The 18,671-nt window shown below is 38.0% G+C and overlaps 1 protein-coding gene across 1 annotated transcript in view; it reads right to left on the bottom strand.

Annotated features, from left to right (window-relative positions):
• Positions 1-6,648: 6,648 nt before the first annotated feature.
• LOC149156798 (protein TRAUCO-like) overlaps positions 6,649-18,671 on the bottom strand; it is a 60,229-nt gene continuing 48,206 nt past the window's right edge. Inside the window, exon 4 of the mRNA XM_089444871.1 lies at positions 6,649-6,784. Coding sequence (XP_089300997.1) covers positions 6,649-6,784 — 136 coding nt within the window. The remainder of the gene's footprint in view (positions 6,785-18,671) is intronic.

The raw sequence follows: 18,671 nt of genomic DNA, 5'->3' as shown, positions 1-18,671 counted from the left end.
TTACAAGCAAAAAAAAGACCTTCGTGTACATAATTTGGGTTTTTATTGTTGTAATAATAAGGATATGGATATGGAATTGCGTATCTTTAAAAAAAGGTTAGTAGATTGATATTTTATGATTAAATGTTGCATTTGATGTTATCTTGTGGTCTTTTCATCTTTTATAAGCCTTTAATTTATTATGAACTGCATGTACTAAAATAGGAGACATGTATTCTGGTCATGGGATTACTGCACTAGGATTTGGAGCATGGACTATTGAGTAAAGAGTTAGATGCCAGTGAAGTAAGTTGTCAAGAGATTTTCATGGATTCTGAGAAAGACAAAGCATGCTCATCTCTCTTGGCCTTCAACAATGAAATCTCAAATTACAACCTCTTTTCCAAACGAACCCAGCTCAATTTGGAAATGAATCACAGTGATCAGTAGCAATTGTTCTAAGATCTATTGTTAGGAGGATTGTTATACTAGTTTTCTATTTTTTTCTCTCTTGTACAGGCTTGAATACAACCATGATAATAATTGAGAATGTCAATCACTTTGTATCGCCCAGATCTATTTGGAGCCAACTGACTGAACTCGTAATGTATTGAGACTAAGGTTTTATTAATACAAAGAGCATCAATGTCAAGTTCCTTTTCTATTTTGATTCGATCTTGTTAATTATTTGTGCAACTCTGTAGTTTAGCTTCTCTTCCACAAGGGCACGAGTGGGTTGGTCAGGGCCCGACCAATCTTGCTCGTTGACCCTTCGATAGTTAGCAATGTGTGGTTTGCCTTTCATTTTGATATGATATCGTGGTGTGCAAGCATATAGATCTTGTGGAGTGTCTTTTGGAAGACTGTTATGGTATCTGTGTGTCACTTAAAAAAAAAAAAACTTAATTTTCCTCAATTTATTAAGAGTGCGTGGTTTGAAGTATAGTTAACCCAGATTTGGTAAAAATACTATGTTTTCTAAATAATTCTCCAGCAATGCAGACATTTGAATTCCATTGCACATAATTTTTTTATTTTCTAACTCTTGATTTATACTTTAAATATCTGGTTATATCCTCTCTCTTTTTGGAACGTTAAGGCTTGGAGGTCTATACAAACTAGGGTTTGATTTTGGATCTAAAAACTTTGATACCTAAACCTGTGTTTTATTTATATACCCATATGTATTTTGTGCTATGAGAATCGAACATTCAAGTGGCTCTTACATGTTTTGAATGCTCTGATAAATTGAAGTAAATTGGTTCTTTGGGGTTTTGATTAAAAGCTTGAACGATTGGATATGAGTGTTTGGGTAGGGTTACTCTCTTAAAACTTCTTTGTTTGTCTTGAATATTTAACAAAGGGTAACTCGATCTAATGTTGTGCTAAAAAGAAAACAACATTGAAGCCATCAAATATCAGGGTTTTGTGTTGATGCGAGATATGTCAAACTTCACTATGTGTTAGTGCAGGATTAGGTCTTTGGTATCTTCTTTGCTTGAAGAATTGTTTACTGGTATTGTGTTGCATTGTTTTGAAACAAAACGGAGTCGTGATACAGGTGAATGTTTGAATGTCCCCATCACTAAAGATTAAAGAGTGCGATTCCACCTTTTATTTGGTATCATTAGAGGAACATGGCATGTTTTATATTGAGACTTGTTTAATTGATGCATGAGTGAAATTTTGTGTCATGGTATGAGTTGGTGTTAAAGGTCTTGGTTGAAGAAACAATATTTAGTTCATGATTATTTGTTTTCAAGAACTTGGTTTCCATTTCGATTAAATTGGTTTCTTTCATAGATATTGTTTTAAGCATAAGTTATGACTCTTTGATTTGGGTTATCCTTTTGGTTTGTGAAGGTGAAGCAAAGTGATGTTATCTGCCATGTGTGCTTCCTAAAACACATCAAGGTTGTTATATTTATGAATACACAATGCATGAAGGAGAAGTGTGAAAAGATTGGTAAGAACTGAGTGAAAATTCAGAAAATATAGGAATCAGAACAAAGAAAAAGCGAAACTTTAGGTAGTGCAGGAATGCTTTTGTAAGCCTGTATGAATCTTTTCAACCACTCATTTGATTTATTAAGTTAAGGCTTATGTTCTTTTGGATTCTTCTTGTTCATTTTGCAATCTTAGTTGTTTGAGGATCTTGTGAATGAAGTAAGTGGTATTCAGATTGACTAAGGTGTTTTCAATAAGGTTTCCATTGAAAGTAGTGTATGAATCACAAAATATAATTCTTATTTGTTTTCTTCAGGTCTTAGAATATTGGTGATTTGGTTTGGAGGTAGGATTGGTTTTCTTTTAGGTTTGGTCAGAGTCTCTTGGCATTAATTGTGTTGTGCCTCGATGTGTACGACCCTTGGTTTGACAAGTAAGTGTTGAGGCTTGTAGGAAACAATCTTAACACCCAACATTTTGGCATTGTTGTCATGGAGGCGCTTGGAGAGGTTGTAGTAAATTCTTGTTGAATTTCTTTTCATCAATAGAGGTGAGTTCTACATTGTTTTTGCTGTAAGTGCGTGCTCTTGTTGTTAAGTACTCAAGGAAGGGTAATTCTTTTTGGATTGTTATAGGTACATTTTTGAGATAGTTGCAGAATTGAAATTGGGCTTGATTTCTTTTGCTAACAAGTGCTTTTACAATTTTGAAATTTTGTGATTTTATTTTTCTTTTAAAAAAAACATGAATGGCTAGAAGGGGTAGAGGTCCAAAACCCAAGAAGGGTAGAGGAAATATTGATAATATGGAAAACTTTTCTTCTCACGGTGGGCCTTCTGTTGTAGGTAAAAACTCCAGGCATACGTAGACCAATGAGGCTGGTTCTTTACACCTAGAATTTGGTGACAATAGTTCACGGGTATCACAACCAGTGGCAGGGAAGAAGGTGATTTTTTCAACTGAAAGGTTAGATTTAAAACACATTCAACCTTCACATTTTATGAGGGATAGTTTGCTTGGAGGAAAGAGGATAGAAAATTGTGAGGATGTCAATGGTAAAGGAGTTGGTAAAAACCAGCCACAGGAAGGACAATCCACCCTTGGATTTCCAATTGTGGACCCTGATACAATGATGCAAATGAAGAATATCCCACCATTAGTTCTTCCTCATTTTCATGGTAAGGTACATGAAGACCCCAACGCTTTTCTCTTTGAATTTGACATATTATGTAGGAGTTATGCCTATTCATTAGATGTCCAAAAATTGAAGCTTTTCCCCGTTACCCTTAATGACTCAACTCTACGTTGGTTTATGGGGTTAGGGGGTGTTGCACCTATTTTGTCACAAGTCCAAGGAAGCAGTGGTACAATTTTTTTTCAAAGTTCAAGATCATCAGCCAACCATTTCTTATATCATTGTAAACCCAATTTCTGCAAGTTGTAATGTAAATCACGCTAGTATGATTGTTTAATTATGTAACAACCTTGGTAAGCCTATGTTTGGTGACAAATTTCATCCTAGGAGGTTTTTTAACCTCACTGATTACCTATGTTTCTAAACACGGGTAATCGAAATAGTTTTTCCCTCCAACTTAAACCACAAATCTAGTGTGAAATTTGTTGACAAGGTCTTAGGTGAGTCCTAGTGTTTAGTTGAGTCTTGTGTAAAAGTGATTTGGGAATAATTCAAGTTATTTAGATAAATTACTTTATTACAAATGACTTGGTCTACTACATCATATTGTGTCACAAAATTGGGTAATTATTTGAGGGTCTATAACGAGCAAGTACTCCCCCTTTGAGGGTTTCAATTGTAATATTTGATGTAAAAAATATTTAATGCATGGTCCTTCATACTTAGACACTATGGATAAAATATTTGAGGGTGGAAAATTAATTAATCCCCTCGTGTGTCAATTAATTGATTTTTCTAGAAAAAATTAAATAAAATCATAATCCAGAGAATTAATTAATTTAGAGTCAAAAATTAAATTTGAGAAATTAATTTCTTCAAGTGGAAAATGACCAAAAAGTTTGTGGGTCATGAAGACGTCAATTTTTGAAAATCCCCCGTAAGGCAAAAATGGAGTTTTTAAGAAAAATTAAGCCCTTGGACCTTGATGGTTAAGTCAAAGTCAAAATTTTGAGGGAATTAATCCAAAATATTTTTTGAATTAATAAAAAAATGTTTTAATGAGAAATTCAAAAATTCCTCAAAAATAAGTATTTTCGATGGCAGAGATTAAAATTTGATCAAATATGATTTGAATTTGAAACTACCTGTGATGCTTGACAAGGTATTCAATTCAGTAAACATACATGTTTAAGTGATGTACATGTCTTGTAATTAGAAACAAATGAGTTTTTCAGCTGTTTATGACACTTTTATGTGTAGTAGAATTAATTCATTTCTCTGTTTAACATACTAAAACAGATTTGTTCAGGAAAATAACTCAAACACAGGTGCAAAATAAGTTGATAATGCAGTTCACCCCTCTTGGGCTACATCTGTCGGGTCCAAGGCTCCCAAATGGGCATGTCCTTGATTTGATTAAAAGCTCAAAATGATTGTACAGATGAATACAAGCCTCTACAGATGAAATAGGCTGTAAAAATGGATTCAAAACACTCAAATACTTCAGGATTGACTACTGGTTCACCTCCAATGGGTACTTGCAACCCAATGCAGCTCTCACAATGCCGGGCCCTAGTGGCTCCGAAAACTTCCACGGAGAAAATACACCTGCAAACGACCTCTGATTGCCCTCTCACCTGTGACAATGGCTTTAGAATCCTCTGAATACTCAAAATCAAAAAAAAAAATCGTCCAAAAAGGACTTTCCTAGCCAAAGTTATGGCTCATTGAAGATTTCCTCCAGTTTGGCCTAGAATAACTCTAGCTAACTATAGTGGAAGTTTAGTTAGCAACGCCAATTATGGTGGGACCGCCCAAATTTGGCGATATGCCAAGAATCCCGCCAACAAACCGCGTGTTTGACTGACTGTTGAGTTATGGCGCATGTGACCGTTTGATGGTTTGGCGGTTTGTGCCTCGGATTCCGTGCAAGCTGTTTGGTTAACAGGCGGTGGTGCTGTTAACTCCGCATTTAAATAGAAAATGTGACCATGTATAACACAAGCCGTGACCGTTGATTGTTGTGCTGGCAGTTAGGAGTTTAGGCCTCGGTTCTGCGCGCTATGGTCATATCCGTGCGGGCTGGCCCTTAGGGGCAGGCCCCCTTGGGCTCCGCCCTTAACTAAATTCAAACTTTAACATAATTTTGTTCCGCACCTTAAACAAGCCCCGTGCTCATGGTTCAACGGTAAAGCGTGGGAGTGTTATAACGCAGATCGCATGTTCAAGCCTCTTCGTTGCGAAGATTTTAATGCATGCTCAAAAATTGAGCTGATGTCATGATGATGTCACAAGACCACGTAGTGGCCTCCGAGCCTGCCACGTGGTAGCCTTCCATTCGCTGCCCAAAATTCTAGTGTTATTGGGAAATTCTTCTTTTTGGCATAACTTCCTCATACAGAGATCGTTTTTCGAACCGTTCACGGCACCAGAATTAGGAGGATGAGATCTATCCAGTCGTTCAGGTTCGACACAGTTTTGAACACTTTGAAATTTGAGCTATCACTGAAGTCCTAGATCAATATCTGATCAAAATATTTATCGACTATTGAGATTATTTTGACTAGGATCTATCCAACTAGCCATTATTTTCCACTTGGAGGATTTATCTATAAATTAGAAGTCATTCACTTCTCAAATCACAATGATAGTAGCTATGATCTGATGTAATTTTGTAACGTTGGTGTGAAGTCACTATTCTATTGAGAACATTTGAAATTCATAATAAAAGACTTTGGGGTTCATTTCATGGTGTCTTTGACTCATTGATCTGTGGTACATGTTGGGTATGTGCTTTCCTATATCGTGCTTCAATATTACATGAATTGTTATTTCATTTGTAGATGACAAGAACATTTTATCAGTAAGTTTTGAGTTTATCTTAGGTGATCTAATTCATTGTATGATCTAAAAATTTTCTCTTAAGAAATATATAGAATTTTTAGGTTCCTTGGCCCTTGGGCTCCAAGTTCACAAACTGTGGGCACATGTCAACCTTCTTTGGGTTTCAAGAAATTTATATGGTTTTCTTACTTCACTAAGGTTGTTATTAACATTTATATTTCGAAATCCATCAAGGTGGTGTTATTATCATAAAAATTATTCTTCAAAAAACTTTCAACCATTGTCTATTTGTATATTTGTAAAATAATTTCTTCTAACTCTTATTTGCAGCTAATTGGGGTTTGGGGTTTATTTTTCAAATTTTCTATGTATTGGGATTTTGGGTACTTGTAATTTCATTTGTGCAGGTGAGATTCAAGAGGATTTGTGAGGTTGGAGATAGATCTAGGCCCTTGAGGGTAACATCCAATCTCTAGAGATTTTTGCAGGGCCAACATCAAAGGAAATTGGACAAAATTGCAGATCTAGCCTACTTACCCCTGCCACTGCCTTCTTCTTTCTTCCTCCCTGGGTCGTGGGACTGATTTGGCCTCTTCGGGCTAGCCCTGGCCCCTTCTTCCTCTGTAGTGGGAAATTTTGGGCCATGTGGACTTGGTCACAAGCCTAAATGATTCCCCTTCTCTTTCCCCAGAAGTATCGGACTAAGATGACTAGTGATCAAGGGGATGTTTCCCAAGTTGTTTCTATTGTTCTGCAGAATCATCCAACCTCTCATCATCCTCTTCTTCATACTCCTCTTCCTCGTCATCCGAGATCTCAATTACATTCCAGTATTCAACAGCCTCCTTTGGTTGGACACATTTCCATGGACTTAAGAACCTATGGTATTCATATGGAATATAGCCCATTTAAAGGGGGAAATTAAACGATCCTAGATCCATCTTAACTACAAATCTACCAAGTGCCTAGAGGGATCAAGTTTGTTGTCGAGATAGATAAAATATTTTTTCACTCTAAAAATGTTTGCATCTTAAGGGATTTAATCCCTCTAGGTGTTTGGTAGATCGCGAGTGAAGATGGACCTAGGTTGGTGTAATCTAATGTCGTGGAAACATTTACCTCGGTCAAAATAAAATAAAAATAATCCTATGTTAAAATAAAAATTATACCTTATCATTTTTATTAATTTATGTTGGGTAGTTAGTCAAAATTTTAGGAAGAAATTTTGCACAAAGGAAACGCTGGATGCTGCCGCTGTCCTATCCAACGCTGCCCCTGCTGACCTAGCTGCTGCTGCCCCTGTAGATCCTTCCCTCAGTAGCCTCCTGCTGCTGAGGCCAATCAGACCATGCAACCTTTTGAGGAGGGAGATCCCCACTCTTCTACGTAGCCAGGGATTGAAGAAAATGCAGAAGACTTTGCATCTCTGATCACAGAGAATGGAGCTCCAAGGAATAGACCATTAATCAATAGATTTGTAAAGAAACTCGAAAGTATCCCAGATATTTCTCTCCCTCCATCACTTCCAAGAAGAGCAACCATCTCTGTGGCAGAACGCGGACTTGTTGGATAGTTCACAGGGCTATGGCCTTCACCCAAATTAGTGCAAAAATGGGTGGAAAGAAACTAGAACACAAACACACAGGGGAAGATAGCAATTCAATTTTTTGGAAGGGGATACTACACCTTTCTCTTTGAAACAAAGGAGGATAGAGATTTGATATTTAGAAATGGACCTTACGTCATGGACTCCAGAGGTTTATACCTGAACAGATGGACACGAGAATTTGATCCGGAGATGGATGTCCCAAACGTTGTGCCTGTGTGGGTCAGGCTCCTGCATCTTCTTCTTCATTGCTGGGGAGACGAATCTGTGAAGGCTATAGGAAACACAATGGGCAAATATATTGACAGATGTGAGAGAAAAGACAACATGAATGCATGCACAATAATATGTGTGGAAGTAGATCTCGGAAAAGGCCTCCCAGAAGAAATAAAGATCAAGATTGACCAGTGAACACACATTTAACAGCTGGACTATGAGCAAATACCATTTAAATGCAAGGTATGTCACGAGTATGGTCATTTTGCAAATAGGTGTCTTAAAAAAGTAGAGCATGAAAATGTAGAAGAGTAAGAACCTACATGGGAACAAGTGAAAACGAAAAAACCTACCAATAAGCAGAAAAAATCAAATGTGTATTAGTCCCAAGAAGCAAATTAAACAACCTCTCAGCCTCCAGCGAAGGTTACTCCTCCTGATCACACAACTCCGAATCCTTTTGAGCCACTAGAAGACTCCTTTGATCCACCCTCTCCCAGATCCCCTCCCTCAAACCCTACCTCTTTAGCTCTCATATCCACCCCCAACCCTATATCCTCCCCACCTCCTCCCTCAGTGGACCGCATTCTAACTAGAAACAAAGCCAAAGAAATCCCCCAAGCTGGGGATAAGCGAAAAAAAGTGGGAAGGAAATCCAATAAAGAAATCAAAGATGAGGCAACAGCTAAAGAAATGGCCCTAGGAACGTAATAGCCAATGGATTCATTCCTTGGGAAACAAACATGAAGTCATGAAAAAACTCAGCAAAGAGGAAAGGGAGGATCACACCAACACAACAGTAAATAATGATAGTGGTCTCTTGGAATTGTCACAGCATTGACACCTTCTTCAAAGTCAATGCAGCTAGAGACATTTTAGTCAAGGAACAACCAAACATATATATGATCAAAGAGACCAAACTAAACAAGCAAGAAAATAAAAAAATGATTCAAAAACTAAAAAATTATGAAGAAGTAGCATTAGGAGCCACAAGAGCATCAGGAGGAATCAACACTATTTGGGATAAAAGAAAATGGGAACTAATGACCCAAAAAATCAGCAGACACTGGATTAGAACAGAGTTGAGGAATCTCAAAACAAAATAACAATATAGCATCTAAAATGTGTATTCTCCAAATCAATCTACAGAGAAAGAACGATGCTGGAAATTAGTTAAAGAAGAAATAGCAGAGAGACAAAGTGAGCACTTAATTCTGAGAGGAGACTTAAATCTGGTAAGGAATACAGAAGAAATATTTGGTGGAATCTTCCACAACGATCCATCAAGAGAAGCTCTTGAAGGAATAATAGAAGAACACAAATTAATAGACATTCCGCCAAGCAATGGAAAATACACTTGGAACAACAAAAGAATTGGAAAAAACAACATAAAAGAAAGGTTGGACAAAATTCTTATTCATGAAAGCATAGTAGCTGCTTACACTCTTTTGAAAACTAAAATTGTTCACAACTCAGCTTCAAATCACAAGCCGGTGGTGCTAACCTTGGGGAAACTGGAAAATCAAGGACCCCTTCCCTTTAGATATAATTCAATTTGGGACAGTAAGGAAGATTTTGACAAACAAATAAAGGACAACTAGAAACAAAGTGTCACAAGATCTCCCCAGTATGTTTGGGAAACTAAGCTAAAGAACCTAAGGATACACCTAAAAAATTGGGCAAGAGAAATGATATTTGAGACAAAGCCAGGAAAATCGAATTGCAAAAAAAATGGAATCTCCACCCTGATAAGGCAATAGGTCCAGATGGGTTCACAATGGCCTTTTACAAACAACATTGGGAAATTATAAAAAAGGACCTAATGAGAATGCTCAAAAATGCTTTCTAGAAAAAAAAAGATTGGAGGAAATACTAAATCCTCCTTCCTAGCCCTCATTCCCAAAGAACCCAATCCTACAACTTTTAACAGATATAGGGCAATCTCCCTTTACAACTCGTCTTATAAGATACTTACCAAAATCCTAGCAAATAGAATGAAAAAATTACTTCCGAAAATAATTTCAGAGAACCAAAGAAGATTTGTCCCCAAGAAAAAAATCACAGACAATGTGATAATTGTACAAGAGGATATCCACAACAGTATCCAAAGAAAGGAGAGAGGAATGATTGTTAAGTTAGATATGGCTAATGCTTTTGATAGAGTTAACCATAACTTTCTTGCAGCAGCTCTCACAAAGTTTGGATTTTCAATAAATTTCATAGAGATTATCCAGGCATGTATATCAAATCCTTGGATAGCTCCTTTAATCAATGGTCGGCCCAGTAAATTCTTCCAAAGCACACAAGGGCTAAGGAAATGCTATTAGATTTCTCCATTCTTGTACATCATCATGGCTGAATCGCCGAGCGCTATGTTAGAAAATCAGAGAAAAGAGAAAAAAATAACAGGGATCCAAATATCGAGAGGAGTCAAAGATATAAACCACTCCCTCTTTACAGATGATACCCTTCTCATAGGCGGGGCATCCTGCATTATTGCAACACGATTCAAAAACGTCTTGGATGAATTTCTCCTAGCCTCAGGAGGAAATTTAAACAACTTCAAATGCAAAATTTATTGTTGGAATACCCCAACAACAACAATGCAGTGTATCTCACAAATTTTGGAAATACCCCTACAAATAAATTGGAGGCACTTCACTTATCTTGGGCTGCCCTTAGCAAAGGAAGTGATAAAATCAGGAGTTTGGAACAGGCAAGTGGAGAGAATGAGGGGAAAAATTCAGAATTGGGGAGTGATGTGGCTCAACCTGGTAGGAAAAGTGTCACTGATTAAAGCACTTCTCTCGGCCTTGCCTATATATCAGTACGCAATAATTATGGCTCTGGCAAGCGCCCACAAGCAAATGGAACTGATAATTAGAAGCTTCCTCTGGCAAGGAGGAAAACAAGATAATAAAAAATTTAGCCTTGTTAAATGGGAGCAAGTTACTCTTCCCTATGAAAAAGGAGGTGTAGCAATAAGACTGGCAGGACTAATGAACATTTCCCTAGGGACAAAAATTATCTGGAGAATGATAAATGGGAAAGACCACTAGTGGGGAAAAGTACTAACAATGAAATACTTGAATGGTCATAGAACAAAGCTGCTCACTGATACTATTCTAGACAGGCCATACACCCAAATTTGGAAATTGGTTAAAAGGATAATTCCTCTTATTAGGGATCAAATATCCAAAAATCGAGGGAATGGAAAAACAATTTCTATTTGTGAGGATAGAATAATGGGGAAAAACCCCTTAAATCAGAAACAAAATTTAAGGGGCCTTCAGAGATGGATGGAAGAGCAAAGTTTTAACACACTTTATTCTATTTCGGATTGGGATCAAAATAACTGGGTTAGATGGAAAAAGTTGGCCACTCCACCAAGACTAAAAAGTCAGTGGGAAATTTTAAAAGTCCATTTTGCTTGGGCCGCGCCCATCAACATAGAAGAGCAGGATGACTTTGTTTGGGACCCAAATGGAGGGGATTACACAATGAAATCGGGGTACAATCTCCTCCAGAAACTTCACAATCAAAATGACTGGAGTCTTTGGAAGGCAGCTTGGAATTCAGAGAGTCTGCCCAAAATTAAATTCTTCAACTGGACCCTTCTCAAAGGTAAAATTGTTACCTCTAAAAATAAAAATAAAAATTAAAAAAATGAATACAAGGGCCCTCAAAATGATTCATGTGTCAAAAGGAGGAAGAAACTATCCACGAGAGAGTGCTAGAAATAGGCAACAAGTCCTTTGGAAATAAACATAAATCCAACAAACCACTTGACAATTCTTCATAAAAACTGGGATAAAAGCTACCCATATACAAAGAAAAAAAGGCAGCAACAAAAAGGATATGGAAATGTCTCCCTTCAATCCTATGTTGGCAAATTTGGTTAGCCCGAAACAAATGCATTTTCAAAGAACAAAAGCCAAATCTAGGCAAGATCTTAGCAAAAACTTGGAGCCAAGTTGCAGAGATAATTAGTACAAATGGAATCTAAAAAATGGACCAGAATAATTTACAACAAGAAGAGAAAGACTAGTACAGTAAAGAAATGTTAGAAAACAAAGCAAAAGTAGTAGTTACAACAAATAATAAAGAATTCCACACAAAAAAGACTTGAAAATTAAGATTGGAGGACAAAGAATTTGCAGAACGGATAAAAGAACAGAAGAGAAACATTCTCTTTTTTGATAGAGCTACAAAAAATAAGCTAGGAAAAGGAAGGGCAGGAGGAGTTATACTAGACCCAAATGGACAAAAAATAATAACCTATGAATGGAGCCTGGGAGAAATGACAAACAACAGGGCTGAAGCATACAAACTTCTCCTAGGCACAAGGCTTTCAAACAAAAATGCATTTAAGAACCCTATAATAATATGGGATTCTGCTATCATAATAGCCGCTCTGGATGCCAATAGAGACTTCAAAAGCATAGGCATCAATAAAATCTATCAAAGGATCAGAGCAAGTTTTGAAAGTCTGGGAAATATAACCTTAAAGCAAGTCCTGAGAAACCAAAATAAGGATGCTGATAGCCATGCCAACAAAGCAATTGAGACCAGTTGGCATAGTCAAAGAGAACAATGAAGTTTATCAAGAAATTATCCCTTGACCCCCTCACCTAGTATGAAGAACGAGAATGTATACCATGATCCACATGTATCTATGCAGGCTCCCTCGCAACCTGAGACAGTTTGGCAATCAACAGCAACAGGTTTCTTCACAACAGAGACCAATAATTCAAGACCAGAAACAACAAATCAATGAAGAAATTCCGCAAAGTAGGAGTGAGGAGACAGATGAAGAATCATCGCACAGGTACCGTGGGATTCTGGAGATCAATGGCTGAGGATTGACTTCATTTGCAGCGGAAGAGGATCTCGGAAATGCCGTCGCATCCGTCGATGGTGGCAGATCAATGGCCATCGGGCACTTTCTTGCACGAGACTTAAACAAAAAGAAAAGGCGGGATTTTAAACCGGAATGGTATTTCAAGCAGAGTTTCAGTGGTGAATGGTTTTAGGAGGGAACCGCCCGATTCCACTCATTGATGGACACGTATAATGAGGGTGGTGTGAGAATACCACCTCTTCGGGCGGGTACTCTTTGCGTGATTTGCCCACCCAAAATTCTTGCCAGCTCTTGGATCTATCATGTGTGGATCGACAATGGTAGTGTGACGTGCAAGTTGTTTGACTGGTCATATCTGATGGAGGATTTTCTACGATGGAGATCGAGTCTTATAAAGGTAAGCTTTTAAGGTCACGCGAAGGCTTCGGAAAAGAGGAAATCATTATTTACCGTGTATTGTGTATATGCCGACTTTTCAAGGACAATGGTTTTTGACTTTATCCGCCTTTTCAAAATTTAAGTGCAGGTTTGGTCCCCGCGCGAGGCTTTTGGAGTTCAAGTCATTTTTTGGAAAGTTAACCGACATCTTAGAACCACGATAACAGCTCATTAGTTTTTAATTTTATGGAGTCTGGGCGGAAAACGTAGTTGTGGGGACTGGGCTCCCATTTACGCACTACTTTTGAACCTGCCTTCCTCTAATTGTTCAAGGAATTAGCTTCTTTCCCTCTTTTTTGCAATATATAAAAAGTAACCGACTATGTTAAAAAAAAAATATGTTGGGTAGTTAAGGTAAACTCTATTTGGTCCAATTACTAGTGGTTTTCGAGCTTCGAGTTTATGAGAACCCATGGTATTGATCCATGGTAATTATGTGGAATATATCATATTTAAAGGGCAGAATTAAACCAACCTACATCTTATCATTTTTATTAATTTATGTTGGGTAGTTAAGGTAAACTTGATTTGGTCCAGTTACTAGTGGTTTTCGACCTTCAAGTTTATGAGAACCTATAGTATTGATCCATGGTAATCAAACCCTACATCTTATCATTTTTATTAATTTATGTTGGGTAGTTAAGGTAAACTTGATTTGGTCCACTTACTAGTGGTTTTTGAGCTTCATGTTTATGAGAACGCATTGTATTGATCCATGGTAATCACATGCAATATATCATATTTAAAAGGCGGAATTAAACCAACCTACATCCCTCTTAACTTCGAATCTACAAAGCGCCAAGAGGAGCCCTAGTGGTTTTCGAGCTTCCCTAGTGGTTTTCGAGCTTCGGGTTTATGAGAACCCATGGTATTGATCCATGGTAATCACGTGGAATATATCATATTTAAAAGGTTGAATTAAACTAACCTAGATCCATCTTAACTTCTAATCTACAAAGTGCCAAGAGGAACCAAACCTCTTTCTCAATAAATTTGATCCCTCTTGGGACTTGGTATCTTAATTATATAAATTATACAAAAATACGCGATTTCTTTTATTAGAATTATTTTAATTAAAGTATTTTAATTAGGCATTGTGTGTAAAGGAAACCTGAATAAAGCATTATGTGTAAGGGAGTGGAGCAACGAATCTCACAAATTTCTAATAGATGATTGTTTGGTTGGGGCCTCTTCAAAATGGAACTGGTGTAAGGGAGTGGAGCAACAAATGTCGCAAATTTCTAATAGATGATTGTTTGGGGGGGGGGGCTCTTCAAAATGGAACTAGATGAAGCATACTATTAAGTGGACAGTTTGTGCGCCAATGGATTTTTATGTACCTGTTGATGCCTCGAAAATCGCTGCAACAACATTGGGGATAACCACCCGGTCCGGACCTTAGTACAACTCCTTTTCCGTTTGGAATGGTGGCTCCGACTGGGGATAATGGGACCAGTTTCCCAGCAATGGATAAACGGGATGAATAGATAATTGATTGACTAATCTATTGATGGGCGGATAACTAAATATATCAACAAAAATATAAGAACTATTACTTATCCCGGGAACTTATTGAGCTTTGAAGTGTAGCGCTTGATGGTCTGTGTCTATGGATAGGCATATAGATGACTCCATCTAACAGACATAGACATTAATGCATTCAAGGATTACTTTACTTAAATAGTTAAGCAAAGCGATTAAAGCAACATTACTACACTTGTCATTTATATCATCAACACATATATGATTAAAAGGAAAGCACACCATAAACATCCAATAGTGGAAGGAATACAGAACTGCTGTTAAAACACATATATATAATTGATAATAGCAAAGATAATCAATTAACAATTTATATGAAAGGAATGAATTCAGACATAGATAGAAATACCATATGAGCTGCTGGACACTCCCAATATCAATCGCTACTTGTGATTCTTCCTTCAACGCAGAAAGACTTTCAAACAAAGACAATAGTGCACAATTGCATAAAAAGATTCCTCGTCAAATTAAGAACAACTGGTCCAGTTTCATAAAAGAATATGACTGAAGCACAATAGTGCAACTTCAGTCTTTAAGTCAGGTACAAAACTTTACAACCCTTTCCAAAACAATGAAAGGGTCTATAAATACTTAATTAATCTACCTATCTATAAAACATAAATCCTACTTAATTGGTATCAATAAATCTTGATCCTATTTTCTTCAGCAATCTGGCAGTCGGCGGCATGATTCATCAAGTAGGCTGCTTGCCTTTATATCTGAGCTGACTTATCGCAAGCATTGGCTCTACTTCAGGTGGTTTGTTGAGGCGCGAGCTGAGTTGGGCGGCATAGGTGGCATCCTGAATATCAGGGATAATATACCTGATTGCATTCGTTAGGCACTTGAGGGCGGCTCTCTGTGTGTGCGGCTTTACCAGGAAGAACCAATAGGTGTCCTAGGTTAAACTGTTAATCCCAGTGATTAATCATCCCTTTCCTTCTAGATCTGGATAACATGATTGCTCCAATGTTTTCATCATTGTCAACTTTCCTCGTGTGCATTGGGAAATCATGTTTGATAAGTAGAGAGTGTTATTGACTAATTCAACTAAATTGCTAGAAGTTGATTTACATCTTCAAACCACTCTCTCTGCTTTCATTAACTGGGACTTCCATTCTGTGAAGAGTATATCTTTATGTGATTCTAAGATCCTGGGTAAATTCGCCGCTTGTCCTTGATCAGAATCTTGCCAGTCGAGAAATGCAGCTATTGTCTCTTCAGCTTGATCCAATTCAGTTCTGGCCTTGTCTACTTGCTTAACTATGGATGCCGTTAATTCACATAGTGGCTCTGCCTGGGCGATTTGTTGACACAAAAGCTTAATTTGGGATATTAATGCAGTATTTATTTGTAATGCTTTTGCTCTAAATTCAGCCACTTGTGGAACGCCCTTTATTTTTTCGAGCTGTGATGATAATTGAGCAATTTGCTCATATTTTGTTTTCACCATTTGCTCATTTGCTGCCTTCAATTATGCTAATGCTTCTGATAATTATTTCTGCTTTTGGATTGCGCTTTGGTCAATCCTTTGTTTTTCTGCCTGCAATTGTTGAGTTAGTTGACTGTTTAATTGTTGTTGTGTCAACAATTGCTGCTCTGCCTGCTCCGCTTTCTGCTTTGTTTCAGTTAACTGTGCCTGTAATGAGAAAATCTCCTCATCCTTTGTTTTTAGTAAAAGGCTTACCTCCGACGCCTTATCTATTGTCGCTGCCGAATAAGCTCCTGCATACTGTGACAGTTTTGTCAGGTCATCAGAGGGGTCAAATTCCTCCTTCCAAACCACATTGCCTGTGACAGTTTGCTCTGGGAAAAGGGAAGGTTGATCAGTCCTTCTTCTTTTCCTTTATCGTTTAACCACCGCTTTATGCCTTGGGCTGTAGAAGACATCCAGGGGAGGAATATCTTCTACCTGTAAAATGATTTGGTCGGAGGGGTCCTTTGGTATTATCTCTACCTCTTTAGAAATGGGTGGGCCACTGGTTCCACTTAGAACCTGTGGTGAAGTGATTTCCTGTGTGTTCGTTACCTTTGAAGTGTCTGTGTCCTTTGAACATTCCAAACCACTGATAATGGAATCAAATTGCTGAATCCATTCCTGGAGCAATTTAGGGTCAATATGAGTATCCACATTGACATCAATGGTGGTCTGTTTTTCCTTTTCAACTTGGGTCTCTTCCCGCACTTTTTCCTGCTCTCTCTTCTGCTTTTCCTCCTGCTCTCTCCTCTGCTTTTCCTCTTGTTATAACTGGAGGTTCCTTTGACTGTTGCTAATCAGGCTCACTTGACGATGTCGCTGGGGTTGTCGCTAGTAGATCTAGAGGGAGAGTTTGCAACCTTTGTTTTCTAAGTTTATTAAATTCAGTCAACCCTTCATCATTATATTTCATTTTGGCCAATGCTTTAACCTGCATTATTGTCTCAGCTGAAGAGAACAGGTCGTCAAACATATCTTCTTTATGATCAAATTTTGACAATTTGGCCTGTCCCAGTGCATTATAGGCAACTTTGTTTGGATCAAATTGCCTATTTGGGAGAGTCGCCAGAGTTAATGATTTAATCTTCGTGGCTTCCTTTTATGCATGTTTGAGATCATGCAGAGTATAGACACCACATCTCAAGGGAAAAGAGGGCCAGCCCTGCTTCTTATTTTTCTTGAGAGTCTGTGTAACACTCTCAGCAATAATCTGGTAAGAGATTTCCCTTGCCAACAATTTATCCGGTATATATAAAGGGAGAACATGAGGTTCGGCTTGGCTACCGAAAACTCTTATATAAGTGAATTTCTCCTCTCCAAACCATCTCCCTACCGCTGTTAAATCAATCCCAGCTTGGTAGGAAATCTTGGGAATGGGTTTATCAAAAATAGAATAATAAATAGGCACCATAAAGCCATTGCAGACTTGGTACAGATGGTGCTTGTAAGAGGATTTCCATAATTTCTGATGGTATATGTGGATAGCTGTGGGGTCTTGTGGTGTCCACCTCCAGCCGAGCACGGGAAATTCAGAATTGAAACACAATGTATCTAAAATATATGCACTGTAATAGAATGGGGGAATTATCCTTTCAGAGATGCGAGTCTTATTCCTAAACTCAAGAACAACTTTGGCTAGTTTATCTGAGAGAATGGTGGCCCAATCCATTATTATACTATTGCATGCAGCTTCCATTAAGGGGACCATTTCTATAGTGAAATTAGAAGAGTCATGCAATCCCCACAATCTACACATCATTATTCCAGCGTAGCAATAAGGAGAAGCCAGGGAATCAACTGAGTACTTACCGGAAGACTCATATTTTTGCTGAGTACTTACCGGAAGACTCATGTTTTTGCTTTGCCGGATTTTGTCTCCAATCCCGGATGGGTTCGGATTCAACTTCGTTCTCGTTTGAGAATTTTTCCAGGAACGCCTTATTGTATATCTTCTCTGGCTCAGGCAAATGATACATTTGCCTCAGATCATCCGCTTTGAATGACCCGAAAATTCTCCCGTCTCTAGTGCTGAAGGTTCTATCCAGGATTGGGATTTCTTCAATTGCCCACCGCACTACATCTGTGTATGGGAGAATTTGTTCTCTAGCTGCTATCCGGTGAAGGAAGGAGTCAGCTAAGTCCTTAAGAGTACCCTCAGATTTCCGAGTAGAATCTGCAGTAGCTTCTACTGTTGTCACTTTAGGTTCTTCGATTTCGATCAAGTTGTAGGTACTCTGCCAAGTAGTTATGCCGAGACCAGAACATATGGTATCTGAAATCAATCCTTTCTTTTTGTCAGCGACAGCTTGTCCTGCAGATGGCACAGCGGAAGCGCCTGTGGTCTTCTTGGATTTCTTGCCCATTTTTCTTGAGCTTTCTCCTTTGGATGAATTCTGCACAGAGGCGATAATAAACGTAACACAGAGAATTGGCAATGAAAACTTCAATGTGATGAGATATATTGACTGATGCGTGATAAGGGATTAGCTTTTAAAATGGGCGCAGATACAATCCATGGGAGGATTTTAGGACTTACAATTACATTAAATGGCCGTTGAAAACCTGCCAATCCTTAAATGCCCATTATATCATTAATCGACCGAATGATTCATTTAAGCGTGCTATA

This window comes from Pinus tabuliformis, chromosome 9 (assembly GCF_031772625.1).
Source record: "Pinus tabuliformis cultivar Carrire ecotype Pingquan chromosome 9, CPIR1, whole genome shotgun sequence".
NCBI lineage: Eukaryota > Viridiplantae > Streptophyta > Pinopsida > Pinales > Pinaceae > Pinus > Pinus tabuliformis.
Note: the sequence above shows the minus strand (reverse complement) of the source record. Positions and strands in the feature narration are given on the sequence as shown.